Below are 15,015 nucleotides of genomic sequence, written 5' to 3' on the forward strand. Positions count from 1 at the left end.
AACACGACAGAGGCCACTCCACGATAGTTGATTGACATGAGCACCTTACCTTAGACCCGCCCTCACCGAGCTGAAACAGTTCGACTCCGATCACCATTGTGTGACTCAGGTGCAGGAGAAAACTCTAACTGAGTGATTGAAGTCTTCTGTTGTTGGATGTAATAATGAACATAGCAGTATTCATTTACTCCCGACATCTGAGCCGCTGAGACACAGTGGTTTAACATTACTTTCGTTTTAAATGGAAAGCGCCAATTCCGATCTACATATGCATTTATCTTTGTGAAAATTGTTCCTGATGCAGCTTCACCCATAGCAGAAGTGAGTATAAGGGGTTTTTTTATGCATCTTTGCAAATGTCCTTTCTTAATAATGTGCTTGTTGGCAAGTTTCACCGATAAACGCGGCTAAATGCAGCTAAAGTAAACATTACAGTTCCTAATCCCTCAGCAGAGAGGGGCGGGGCGAGCAGAGCTGTTTTTGCAAGGTAAAAGGGTGTTTTTTTTTACACTACTATCGAGAAATTTTTAACCAAAGTATATTAGAGACTTTTCATTGAGACCCTAAAGAATCATATGAACTTGTGAAAAATGGGCATCCGATAATCCCTTTGATGGAATAAATAGTTTAATATGTGTGACTCTGGACCACAAAACTAGTCTTAAAGGTTGTATCAGCGATTTCTAGCCTAAAACATAAAGTGTCAATTTCAGCTGACCTTTCTTCACGATCCGCTCGCTGCCTGCCCCATAAATTGTCTGTGAAAAAACCGCGTCTCTCTGGTCAGCCTAGGGTCCGAGATATGCCAAAAAAACAATCGGCGCTATCAACTATTCCACAGATAAACAAACAGTGTTCCAACCAATCAGCGTCAGGGGTTTGGTGTTGTGGACTTTCCTACTGGTGCTGGGATGTGAGGGAGGCAGAGCGAATCTCCACAACACCAAACCCCTGACGCTGATTGGTTTGAACACTGTTTGTTTTTCTGTGGAAAGGTTGGTAGTGCCGATTGTTTTTTTGGCATATCTCGGACCCTAGGCTGACCAGAGAGACGCGGTTTTTTCACAGACAATTTATGGGGCAGGCAGCGAGCGGATCGTGATGAAAGGTCAGCTGAATTTGACACTTTATGTTTCAGGCTAGAAATCGCTGATACAACCTTTAAGTAGCACGGGTATATTTGTAGCAATAGGCAAATAGACATTGTATGGGTCAAAATGACTCATTTTTCTTTTATGCCAAAAATCATTATATTAAGTAAAGATCATATTCACATTAAATATATCAAAATTAAATTTTTGATTAGTAAGATGCGTTGCTAACAACTTTAAAGACGATTTTCTAAATTTTTAGAGTTTTTGGCTAGCCTGGCTAACGCCAAACCACTTCATGACAACGTCATGATTCGTGGTCTGGGAACCACATGTTCATTTTCTCGTATTTGAGGCGTGGTTTACGAATGCCCAGAGCCGTTAATTGGGCACTACAAATGTCCATCAAATGCGCCTGTGCGTAGCTCATAGCCAATCGTTTCAATTATACCGGATGACGTATGTACCTGGTCCTCCATTAGGGCGATTTATGCAGTGTTGCCAACTTGGCGACTTTGTCGCTATATTTAGCGACTTTTCAGACCCCCTTAGCGACTTTTTTTCAAAAAAAGCGCCTAGCGACAAATCTAGCGACTTCTTGGAAAAACCTTATTTAGCTTATGAGACTCTCTGGTACTGCCGCGCGAGCGTGAAGTCGTGCTTTCCCAGCGCGCGCGCTCTCCCTCTCTCTCTCTATCTGCGTCTGCTCTGTTCAGTGAGCGGCAGAGAAGCAGCATTTTCATATAAAAAAATATATTCTGATGCTTCTAACTCTATTTTACATGCAAGTATAGCCCGAAATCACAGCACAGCCATTGTCTTAATCGTATGTGTATTTGATTTTTTTAGACAGTGTCGTGATTATGAATCACATTTTTAGTGTAGATATATCTTCGAGAGCCAGTTATGTAGTCCTAATGGGCTGCGTTTCAGTCACTATTTCATATTTACTCCGTTGTCTGACAAAAGAAACCATAAAATATATCAATATATCTATGAAATATACTGTATAAATGAAAACAGTTTTATTGAATTTGGCTGCATCAAATAGCAGTATGTGAGCACAGAGACGCAAGACAATACGACGTACTGACGTCATGAATATGCTAATGAGCGTATGACGTCATTTAGCGACATTTGGCGACTTTTCAAGCGGGGTATAGCTACTTTCCATTGAAAAAAGTTGGCAACACTGGATTTATGGCGAGATAACCATAATGACTGGGGTCTCGCTAAGCCCCCTTGCTTAACACCATGTCTACACCGGACGCAAGCGGCGCGACACGACACGGCAAATCCCCGACATTAATCTGCTGCCGCGTTCTATTTATGACGTGCTCACACAAAGTTTAAATGATTTGCAACAGTCGCTTTGTCGCGTCCAGTGTAGACAGACTTTAGCTGTTGCGACGCGTGTAGACACGGTGTTGGCCACTAACGGGGCTAGTTGATATATGAGGCTTTTGCCAAAGCCTGTTGGTAGCAGGGCAAATACATTATGAAAATGGTTTAATGCCAAAAGTTGCTCTTTTTTCAAAATAAACTTGCGTTCTACACTACTGAGAACACGATCTAAAGGCCCTTTCACACGGGACGCGGCAAGGCGGTGAAATCGCTGCGCGGCTGCCGCCTTCTCTTGTAGTGGAAGCGTTTTGTGCAGTTGAGGCAGTGTTCGCGACGCGGTCTGGGGGCGGACGTTGCCATAGTTACAGTTGCTTAAAAGTCTAAATAAAACGGAAAATTGTGTTTGTGTCATCCTGTCATTAATTATTGTCATTATTATTATTCAAATTTTGAAAGACATAGTTTATTATAACACCACGCATAATAATGTATTGTTTGGACACTTTGTACATATTTGTATTTTTACCTGGCAAACTAACTTGTGTGCTCACCCAAAGTATGAGATTTTAGATGATTCATACAGTTCTGGGAAATCCAGCACACTTAAAACAATCTTCTCCTCTATTATAAGTTCAGTTAAATATTTTATGATTGGTTGTTAATAATCTGTTCACTTATTGGTTAAAGCCGCTCACAAAAAGATAAAATATTTTTATCTTTGGCGGCGCTTGCCGCGAAGCGCCGTGCCCGTGGAAGCGGCAGGATTTTGGGTGCACGAGCACCGCTTGCGCTCCGCCTCCACGCCGCCAGTGCAACAGCCCGCGGTTTGCCGCTTGCCACATGTCTCCCATTGAAAATGAACTAGACACTCGCGACTGCCGCGTCCCGTGTGAAAGGGCCTTAAGGCTGCATCGAAAGATAACTTAGCGTCTGCTGCCATGCTGGATCCATAATTATAAATAAACTGCTTCGGTGAGTCGCATAGAAGGCGTCTTTTTCTTGCTGCTCCCTCTCCGTTCTGTGATTGGTTCCCTATCTGAGGTGAAAATTTGGTCCATGGTTTCCAGGCTGCCTAGTAGCACGAATAAAATCGCGCTGCGTGCAAGGCAGCATGGGGAATCCCAGGCTAGTTTTTGGCTCCCCACAGCCAAATATTATCCTATCCTAACAAACCATGCATCAGTTGAAAGCTCATTTAGTTTTGTGGTGCTGGGTCACACATGGACAAGTTTAGATATGCATACATTAAAGCAAAAGCGCTGATATAAATTTCACCACTAGGTGTCGCGAGAACTCCGGCTCTTGCTTTCATACCTTCACTGATGTGACTGGAGGGAGTCCCCCAATCCCGCTCACGTACTGCATCGCTCTAGTCACCAGACAGACTGTAGATGTCCCGTCCCGTCCCGTCTGCAGCAGTCTGCCTCAGCACCTTGCCTGCCCGACATGCCCTTGGATATTACCGGCCCTCCTCTTACGAGAAACTACTGAACACTAACAGAGGACATCGCAGTAGGACGCTCCGTACCTGGATTCTTGACACTTTTACACTGCGTCTAATCTAAAGGATTTTTTGGTCGCTCTACACTTTTTTGTTGTTGTACCGACTTTTCCCAAATCGACGTGTATGGATGTACCATGGCTACGTTTGCATGCAGGGTGCAGTTCTTAGATGATACTGATCCATTTAATAGCACAAATTTTCCGGAGCCGACCAGACCCCCACATTTCACATTCAGAGAGGATATTCCGCTCATCAATCAGATCGCTGGAGTTCACAGACTTCTGAAAGCCCCTCACAAGGTATGACAGACACCTCCAATGCAAACATAGTTGTATTCACTCTCTCTAAATGACTGTGTTTATTAGAGGAATTTACATCTGTATCTGATGCAGCGCACAAATGTTTTGTTATTGCAGTAATTCTGGAGGGCATCATGCAGTTATATGGCAAGCCTTTTTAACAATTATTGCCTAAAACTTAAAACTAGCATCTGTATTTGTTATTAGTTCTTATTGTCTATTTATCAGTAATTACTTGAATATTGACTAGTATGTTAATGTTTCATTGGTTGCACTTTATTTTGCAGTACATGCACTTACATGTACTTATATGCTGCGTTCCAGGCAGGTTTTTGAGCCCGTGAATTATGACTTCAAACCACGACTCACAACTTTGTAGCGTTCCAGGCAAGTCACGCCAAACTGCCTGAGCACATTTACTATTATTATTATTATTATTATTATTATTATTATTGTTGTTTTGCGGGCTATGTCACGTCAGAACTCGGAATTAGGAGTACATCAATCTAGTACAAGTTCACAGGTAGGAAGTCACGGGTTTGACTGCAGTTCCAGTGCACTTTCACGGGTAGAAGGTTGGAAAAACACAGGTAACGGGTTGTCTGGAACGCGGCAATACTTTAGAGTTAGAACCTAGTTATTACCTAATTATTGTAATAACTATAAGTACATAATATGTATGCGTATGTGGAACAGGACTGTCAAATAAAGTGCTACAGCTTCATTACTAGTGCTTATTCTTTAGTTATTGGTTTCAGTTTTCTAGCATACCAGTCAACTATAAAGTAGCTGTTCTGACTAATAATTTGTAAACAACAATTTTAACTAATTCGTAGCAAAGGAAATATTGCCAGTAGCAGTTTGGATAGATAAATGTGTTGATAACACTTTACAATATGGTGTAGTTATCATTAGTTAACATGAACAAATAATGAACAGTACATGTATTACAGTATTTATCTTTGTTAACATAGTTAATAAAATACAGTTGTTCATTGTTAGTCCATGTTAGTTCACAGTGCATTTACTAATGTTAACAAACACAACTTTTGATTTTAATAATGCATTCATAAATGCTGAAATATATATGAACGAAGATTAATAAATGCTGTATTGTTCATTCGTAGTTCATGTTAACTAAAGTAATTCTAATGAAACCTTATTGTAAAGTGTTACCAAAGCGTCTAATAAATAGGCACCAGTGTATTCGTTCAAATAAATAAGTAATCTGTTCAATAAGCATATCTGAATAGTTACACATAACTAAAAAATGCTGTTCCTGGTTACTAGTAAAACTAATATTTGGAGTCTGAAGTAAATAGTTGATTTTTAAACCACAATTTCAGTTGACAAAAAATAGCAAGTGGTTACAAGAAACTAAAGTATAGTTACTAGTTAGAAACATAAAGAATAAGTACTAGTGACTAATTGAAGTGGACTGGTTATTGTTGGTGACCAGTAGGCTACTAATGAATAATCACCAGTGAACCTGAAAAATATACTGGTCACTTTTGGAATAACTAGCACACTGTAAATAGTGGTAATCCACATTGTTACTTTAAAAGCCATTATTACTTAATTTAATGCTTAAAATGAGTTTCGTTGAATTTATTTAGGTAGATTTTGACTGGAATGACTTAAATAAAGCCAGATGATAAAATTTTACTATGTACTATTTTGTTTTCAGTATAGTTAGAAATATGCCAAGTCACATAGTGTAAAAGAACTAATGTTAAATTGGCTTGCCATAGCGTCTATGCAGTGCCAATGCACTGTTAGAGAGAAGTGATATGATGTCAGGACTTCAGTGCGTCTTGGGCTGCACTGCACCACGGTCCGCACTGTCCTGTGTACACACCGGGTTGTTTGTTATTGTCAGTGCATCTAAAGCACACCTTTTCAGACTCGGATACTATTTTAAATACAGTCAATAACAAAACTATATTAGCGGTATTGTCTAAAAGCAATCCGTTTTCCGATATCATAATAGGAATGACAGGTAACTGGTGTTGATAGTGTAAGTATTCACATCCTGTCTCTCCTCGCAGCCTGTAATAAACCTCACCTCTAAATTACCCAGCTCTCCTTCATTACAGGCATGACCCAAAACAACCGAGGTTCTTCTCCAACTGTGGAAGATATAATTGTTGTCTTAAACTTGGTTCATTTCCACCACATAAACAGTGTTATCCTTTAAGCAGGTTTTAGGAGTGCTATTATTGTGGTCTTAGAGGAATGCACAGCAGCTGCGTGCCATACTTGGGTGGACTGAATGCTTGAACACGCCGTGTCCACATACTCAGGAATCTACAGCTGTCATTGGCAATGTCAGTGCTGACCGTCCAGATAAAAAGGTCCTCCAGGGGGACGAACCACCCTGTTTGGTGTGCAGCTTGTTGTTTGTATGGGAACATTACTGTTCTCTTGTGTACTCCACCTGTAGTTTCCAAACAGGTGAATGTCAACTCTGTGTTGCCATTAGGTAATTTGTGATTGTTCACCAGGTAAAAGTTAGCGTGACTCAACCGCTAGCCTACCAGTCATCGATGGAACTTTTAGTGCCTCGCAGCTGCTTCATTATGAGTGGAGCATTACTGTGATTTGAAGTACTGACCTTTCCAGAACAAACAAGCATGCAAGTATTTCTGCGGCTCAGTCCTTCTCATTAAGACGGTTCCTTAAATCACTTGAATAAGTGAGGAAACATTTTCAACAGATGGATAAATAGGTCCAGATGCTCATTAGTTACTTGACTTTTGTTTTAGAATTAGAATTTGTACTACTTTATACTTTCCTAATGACCTAATGTCATAGACATAACCAAAAAAATTAAGTTATCTAAAAAGTTTATTGTTGGTAAATGTTAAAAAGGGGTTTTCAAGCATCAAAACAATAAAAGTTTAATACAGCTTTAAAAAATGTTTTCTCATAGTTCAGAATGTGTCCTGTTAGTTTACTTTTCTGAGCAAAAAATAATGTCTATCATACATTTTTACAGAAAATGCAACCGGCATATCATGTTCATATTTAAAACCAGAATCAATAGATGTCATTGAAAGACTTTCAGTCTTTTAGTTAGTACTTTCAGATTTCAGGATTATCACTCTTTCTTTTTTGTATTTTAAAAAGTGCAGGTCAGAATAGGAATGTTGTTTCATTTTTAGATATTTAAATATATCAGTTTCACTGAATGATGGTGGAACCTTATTTCACCCATATTTGGACTTTTTATAACAAAAGTTATTTGAAACATTGAAGTAGACTCTTTACTTGCATTTGGTATGTGATCTATGCATATAAAATTACTTTTGTAAATTTAATTTGATGTGGACACCAAAATGGGACGTCTTGTCTTAGAACCACAGTCGAAGTCAAAAGTTTACATACACCTTGCAGAATCTGCAAAATGTTAATTATTTGACCAAAATAAGAGGGATCATACAAAGTGCATGTTATTTTTTAGTACTGATCTGAATAAGATATTCCACATAAAAGACGTTTACATATAGTCCACAAGAGAAAATAATAGTTGTATTTATAAAAACAACCCTGTTCAAAAGTTTACATACACTTGATTCTTAATACTATGCTGTTACCTGAATGATCCACAGCTGTGTGTGTTTTTTTTTTGTTTAGTGATAGTTGTTTATGAGTCTCTTGTTTGTCCTGAACTGTTAAACTGTCTGCCGTTCTTCAGAAAAAATCTTTAGGTCCCACAAATTCTTTGGTTTTATCCATTTTTGTGTATTTTGAACCCTTTCCAGTAATGACTGTATGATTTTGAGATCCATCTTTTCACATTGAGGACAACTGAGGGACTCATATGCAACTATTACAGAGGGTTCAAACGCTCACTGATGCTTCAGAAGGAAAACCAATGCATTGAGAGCCAGGCGGTGTAAACTTTTGAACAGAATGAACATTTTTCTTATTTCGCCTAAATATCATATTTATTTTTCATTTAGCACTGCCCTTCAGAAGCTACAGAAGATACTCGCATGTTTCCCAGAAGACAAAATAAGTTAAATTTACCCTGATCTTCAAATTCAAAAGTTTTCACCCCCAGCTCTTAATGCATTGTGTTTGCTTCTGGAGCATCAGTAATAACCTTCTGTAATAACATGCATTTTCTATGATCTTATTTAGGTAAAATACTTAACATTTTGCAGATTCTGCAAAGTGTATGTAAACTTTTGACTTTCATCAGTTTGTGAGAGAAATGATGTACGAAATACATACAGAAATAAACAAGTGTGCTTTTTTTCCAGTGCAGTTTTCACAGACAAAACCATTCATTTTAATAGGAAAGACTTTGTAACAGGGTCAAGTTGGTCACATTGTTTTACTCAACCTGATCTCATGACAAAAACATACCTGTGAAAACTTTTTTGCAAGACAGATAAACATACATATGGTACATTTAATATGATATTTGTTTTGGATGCGTCACTACAATTCTGACCTGAAATGTTGAGGGCTATAACTCTAATGCTTTGTGACATTTTTAAATAACATACCATCTGCACTACACCTAAACCTACCCGATAGTATGAACAAAAGTGAATGTGACGTAAAAACGCAATCGCAAGCATGCTGTTTTGATATCTCATCTTTCAGCTTGTTCATTGTGGGTCATGTTTTTCACAGGATTTGAACCCAAGGACTCCGCATCCTAAGTACAAGCTTCTTTTTTCCAGAAAACGAAACATATGGAGCTGTAATCATAACTGTGTATGAAAACAATTACAAGTGCTCACTCTTTTACCACCTCTAGTGTTAATTTCTCTTGGAAACTGCATTGATATATGTGACCCTGGACCACAAAACCAGTCACAAGGTTAAATTTGACAAAACTGAGATGTATACATCATATGAAAGCTCACTAATCAAGCCTTCTATTGATGTATGGTTTGTTAGTATAGGACAATATTTGGCCGAGATACATCTATTTGAAAATCTGGAATCTGACGGTGCAAAAAAATCAAAATACTGAGAAAATCACCTTTAAATTCTCCCAATTAAGTTCTTAACAATGCATATTACTAATCAAAAATTACATTTTGATATATTTATAGTAGGAATTTTACAAAAACTCTTCATGGAACATGATCTTTACTTAATTTCCTATTGATTTTTGGCATAAAAGAAAAATCAATCATTTTGACCCATACAATGTATTTTTGGCTATAGCTACAAATATACCCCAGCGACTTAAGACTGGTTTTGTGGTCCAGGGTCACATATATACTTTGCGTCTTGCGAAAAAGTTCCCGCAGGTGCGTTTTCGTCATGAGACCTTTTTTGTCTAAATGGTTCCATAAGGAACCTTTAACTTCTGAAGAACCTTTCTGTTTAACAGAAGGTTCTTTGTGGCAAAAGAAGGTTCTTCAGATTATAAAAGGGTAAGAAAGAGATGGTTCTTTAAAGAACCTTTAACTGAATGGTTCTTTGTGGAACCAAAAATGGTTCTTCTATGGCATCGCTGTGGCACTTTTTTTTTAAGAGTGTACTGTGTGCAATTCAGACAGTGCATTTTACAGGTCTTACTCTCACTAAATAAGTCAATTTAGCAAAATCAAAAGTAGTAGCAATTATATCATATTTTGTCATATTGAGGTACAGATCTAAACATGCATGATCACAATTGGAGATAATAGCTGTATTTTTAAACAACTTTCATGCAAACATGTCCTATCATGTAAGATCTGCTTCACTTCTGAAGGCACCAGATCTGAAGGGTTCTTCCAGTAAACAGCATCCACTGGAACTTGTGAGCACTATTGTAAATCTGGGTATTCATCCAGAATGCGATGAATCCTCAAGGGCATCATTTCTCTAGTGCATCAGAAGCTCCCAGCAAAGCGTTCGACTTCCTCCACGCAATTCTCAGTTTAAAACAATCCATTGTTGGCAGCTTAGCAACATGAGATATGATTCAAATTCTCTTTAAGCCAACAGTTTGTTTTTCCCAAAAATCACAATGAAGCAGTCAGTATAAGGAACCACAGAGATAATGGGAGTGTCAGAGAAGGAAAGAGATGTATGGTGACCGTTGAAACCGAGAAAGTCCGAAAGAGAGAGAGAGCGAGGAAAGGGGATGTGATGAGCTGGCATGTTATTTAACATCAGCCTACAAATGAGCCAGTTGGATTCGTTCAGTTGAACACAGTCCATCTTTGTCTTGATTGTTATTTTCATTTACAACAAGACTAACAGATGTGACATGCTTTATTATGTGTCCAGGGTGTCATACAAGGATGTCGTAACTTTTATGTTGTTAATCAAAAAGCGCATTAGTGGAGTATTTTAATATAGTCGAATGATTCCATCAAGAATTTGGAACTTGGTTATAAAATGGCTGGGACATTTGTCTGAATAAAACAAAGAGGAATTCTAATATTTATATGTACGATATACAGACATGTTTTAGCAGCATTATACATTGTTTATCCAGGATGCAGGGGTTAGTGAAATAGATCTTAGCTGAGAAACATGAACCATATGGTGTGACACTGGTGTTGGCTATGATTAGTTGAGTCACTTGGGTGAGCAGTTATTGCTTAACTGGGAAGAACAAGTAATGTTTCCGTAGGGCATCAGAGGGTCAGTTTATGTGTGGCATACGTTTGGGATCAGTTTTTAATAATATTTCTTTTGTTCATCAAGGCTGCATTTATTTGATCAAAAATACTGAAAAAAACTGTAATATTTTTGCAACTGTTTTCTATTATTTCTTGATGCAAAGCTGAATTTTTATCAGCAATTACTCCAGTCTTCAGTGTTTAGAACAGCATTCATTACAAAAGAACAGCATTTATTTAAAATCTTTTGCAGCAATATATAATATATTATTCAGTCACACCACTAGTTTGCAATATATTCTGACCTTAGTCGATAGAATATATTCAGATGGTTTAGTCATTTTGTTTCTGGATTGATTGGTCGCAGTTAAGGATGTACTGCTTTGAGAGAACATCTGGGCCAGATGCAACTTTGAGTTTTGTTTTATCTTGCAGAAGATTACAACACCCACCAAACTGATTGCATATTACACATTGTGTTCTTATTATGAATGCTTTATTGCTGCATGCTATTCCAAAGGAGAAAAAAAAAATGGAATTTGTAATCATTAATCAAAATGTAGTAACTTGCTCTTCATCTGAAACGACTTTCGCTTTCTGCTGATGACACTTAGGTCAGACGGTCTATAGGATAATTTAAACTAACAGCCAAAGAGCTACCCAGACATTGTTTTGGTATGTACAGTTGAGGTCAAAAGTTTACATACACCTACATATCTGTGTTTTTTTATTTAGTGATAGTTGTTCACGAGTCTCTTGCTTGTTCTGACCTGCTAAACTGCCTGCTGTTCTTCAGAAAAATCCTTTCTGAATTCATTGTTTTTTTCAGCATTTTTGTGTATTTGAACCCTTTTCAACACTGACTGTATGATTTGAGATCCATCTTTTACACTGAGGACAACTGAGGGACTCATATGCAACTATTACAGAAGGTTCAAACACTCACTGATGCTTCAGAAGGAAAAACTATGCATTAAGAGCCGGGGAGTGAAAACTTTTGAAACAGAATGAAGATGTGTACTTTTTTCTTAATTTGCCTAAATATCTTTTTTTTTTTCATTTAGTACTGCCCTTTAGAAGCTACAGAAGATACTTACATGTTTCCCAGCCCTGGTGAAAAAAACAGCTAAAACCAGCCTAGGCTGGTTGGCTGGTTTTAGCTGGTCAACCAGCCTGGTTTTAGCTGGTCATAGCTGGAAGGCAGGCTGGTTTTAGAGGGGTTTTGGCCACTTTTCCAGCCTGGCCAGGCTGGTCAGGCTGGTCTTAGCTGGTCAGGCTGGGAAACCACCAGCTAAAACCAGCCTGACCAGCCTGGCCAGGCTGGGAGACCAGCTAAAACCAGCTACTTCCATCTTAAACCAGCTAAGACCAGCCAACCAGCCTAGGCTGGTATTAGCTGTTTTTATCAGCAGGGAGAAGACAAAATAAGATAAATTTACTGTGATCTTCGAATTCTAAAAGTTTTCAGGCTCTTAACCCTGGTGAAAAAAAAACAGCTAAAACCAGCCTAGGCTGGTTGGCTGGTTCTAGCTGGTAAACCAGCCTGGTTTTAGCTGGTCAGCAGGCTGGTTTTAGAGGGGTTTCGGCTACTTTTGCAGCCTGGCCAGACTGGTCAGGCTGGTCTTAGCTGAAACCAGCTTCTTTCAGCTTAAACCAGCTAATACCAGCCAACCAGCCTAGGCTGGTTTTAGCTGTTTTTTTTTCAGCATGGAATGCATCGTTTATCCTTCTTAAACGTCAGTGTTTGAACCTTCTGTAATTCATTGTTGGAAAGGGTTCAAATACACAAAAATGCTCTAAACCAAAAAAATTGTGGGACCTGAAGGATTTTTCTAAAGAACAGCGGGCAGTTTAACTGTTAGGACTCATGAACAAATATCACTAAACAAAGAAAACAGTGGTGGATCATTCAGATAAGAACATGTTATTAAGAATCAAGTGTATGTATGCTGGTTAGGTAAGTTTTGATGCTGGTTTAAGATGGTCCTTTGCTGGTTTATGCTGGTTCTTAGCTGGTTTTTGCTGGTTCTTTGCAAAACCAGCTTAAACCTTCATCAAAACATACCTAACCAGCGTCCCTGGTAAAAAAAAAAAAAAAACTGCTAAAACCAGCCTAGGCTGGTTGGCTGGTTTTAGCTGGTCAACCAGCCTTGTTTTAGCTGGTCAGCAGGCTGGTTTTAGAAGGTTTTTGCCACTTTTCCAGGCTGGTCTTAGCTGGTCAGTCTGGGAAACCACCAGCTAAAACCAGCCTGACCAGTCTGGCCAGGCTGGGAGACCAGCTAAAACCAGCTACTTCCAGATTACACCAGCTAAGACCAGCCAACCAGCCTAGGCTGGTTTTAGATGTTTTTTTTTTTCTACAGGGATCCCAGTATCAAAACTACCTAACCAGCATATGCAGTTTTTTTCACCAGGAATGTGAAATATGTCTTATTCAAATCAGTACTAAAAAAAAAATTACATGAATTTTGTATGATCCCTCTCATTTTGCTAAAGCAGTTAACATTTTGCAGATTCTGCAAGGTGTGTGTAAACGTTTGACCTCAACTGTAACACCCATTTTTCATGATCGAATCAATTCTTGACAGATAAAATAGTGCCACCAATTATTTTCTTCACTGAATATCCTTTTTCACAAATATGCCGCATTACGGAAGTAAAATTCACTGATAATGCTAATAATTTGAGGTATTTTTAATGGTTAGATAATTTGAAATTAAGTTGAATGACTGCTGAAAAAACCAGCATATGCTGGTTTTTTCAGCAGGGTGTGAAAAGGATAGAAGGTTTTATTTTTCATTCATCTGGTAAACAGACATTTCTCACTTTCACAGACACACATGCACACACAGATCTCTCACTCTTCCTCTTGATGGATGCGGCCCTTCAGTGAGTTACTTTTTTCGGGAAGCCTTTTCTGTTTGCGCATGAATTTTGCCGAAATTACAGAGTCTGGTAATGAGAAGTTATGCTAAATGCTGTAAAATACAGGCTAGCCCTTCACATTTGCGGTTGAACTCTGGATTAGCCTTACACATTGTTATGCAGAGTTGAGGTTTTTGCAGCCCAGTGACTTTTCCTCTGTATTTTTCGGCACCGTCTGCAGAAAAAAAGCTCCACGTTTCTCGTTGGCTTCACACGCCTTTGAAACACAAATGATTGCTGTTGTGGTCAGCATACATGCGACAAACCCTTTTTAACATGCTTGCTAATTGCGCGCTGCATATTTAGCAGGTAACCACAGACAGTGTTATATTTATAAAATGGAAACAAACACAAAAATACTTATTGTTAACACACATCAAGCGGGTGAAGCGTGTCAACGGGTGATTGATTTAGCCGCTGCGGATTGTTACGTCATTTAATTATGTCTTTGATGTAGAACTAGACTCTCTGGAACGTGTAGACCGCTGTCAGTTTCACAGTTCACAGATTTAATAAAAGCAGCTTGGTTAATATGCTACATTGAAGTTAGCAGAATGTTGTTTTAGATTTTATTCGGCACGACCTGAGGAGTTCAGGGTGACTGTGGCGACTGAAACGGAGCGACTTTTCTGAATGAGAAACCTTTCTTCCCTTGACTGGCTAAAACTGAGCTTGGAGTTGAAATTGAGGATGAAATTTTGCGTGTGGATTTGGAGAGCGACGCTAGTTCCCAGTGTGCTCTTATTTTTAGGCCATCCCCATATCTGTGCTCGCTTGCCAGCGCTGTGTTCTGTGGTTGGAAGAGGAAGTCCAGGCCTGGCTTTCCATCCCCATGACCACAGGGTCACAGGGTCAGAGGCTGGGTGGGGAACCGTCGGTTGTAATGTTAATCCAGGAGCTCTGGGCTCAGATTAGCAGCTCTTCCGGACCTGCAGTCGTTGCCACCGCTCTAATCCTTTGCACTACTGTTGATTCCAGAGCTTGTTTGTTTAGTCCTACCTGTGTGTTTTACATTTTCACATACAGTTTCATGTGTTAGGGTTAGTTTAGGTGTATTTATTTTTTTTTTTACAGTGAGACAGTGTCAAAAAGGGACATAGTTTACCTGAATTCATTTCCGTGTGCATTTTGTGTGCTTGTTTGGGACATTTACAGAACATGCGCTACATCCCTGCTGAAAAAAAAAAAACAGCTAAAACCAGCCTAGGCTGGTTGGCTGGTCTTAACTGGTTTAAGATGGAAGTAGCTGGTTTTAGCTGGTCTCCCAGCAT

The 15,015-nt window shown here is 38.9% G+C and overlaps 1 protein-coding gene across 2 annotated transcripts in view; it reads left to right on the forward strand.

Annotated features, from left to right (window-relative positions):
- The first annotated feature begins 3,839 nt into the window (after positions 1–3,839).
- fhod3b (formin homology 2 domain containing 3b) overlaps positions 3,840–15,015 on the forward strand; it is a 247,069-nt gene continuing 235,893 nt past the window's right edge. For both annotated transcript variants that reach the window (XM_073846964.1, XM_073846965.1), the window contains exon 1: positions 3,840–4,238. In XM_073846964.1, the coding sequence (XP_073703065.1) occupies positions 4,074–4,238 (165 nt within the window). In that variant the 5' untranslated portion in view covers positions 3,840–4,073. The remainder of the gene's footprint in view (positions 4,239–15,015) is intronic.

Source organism: Garra rufa, chromosome 9 (assembly GCF_049309525.1).
Source record: "Garra rufa chromosome 9, GarRuf1.0, whole genome shotgun sequence".
Lineage (NCBI taxonomy): Eukaryota > Metazoa > Chordata > Actinopteri > Cypriniformes > Cyprinidae > Garra > Garra rufa.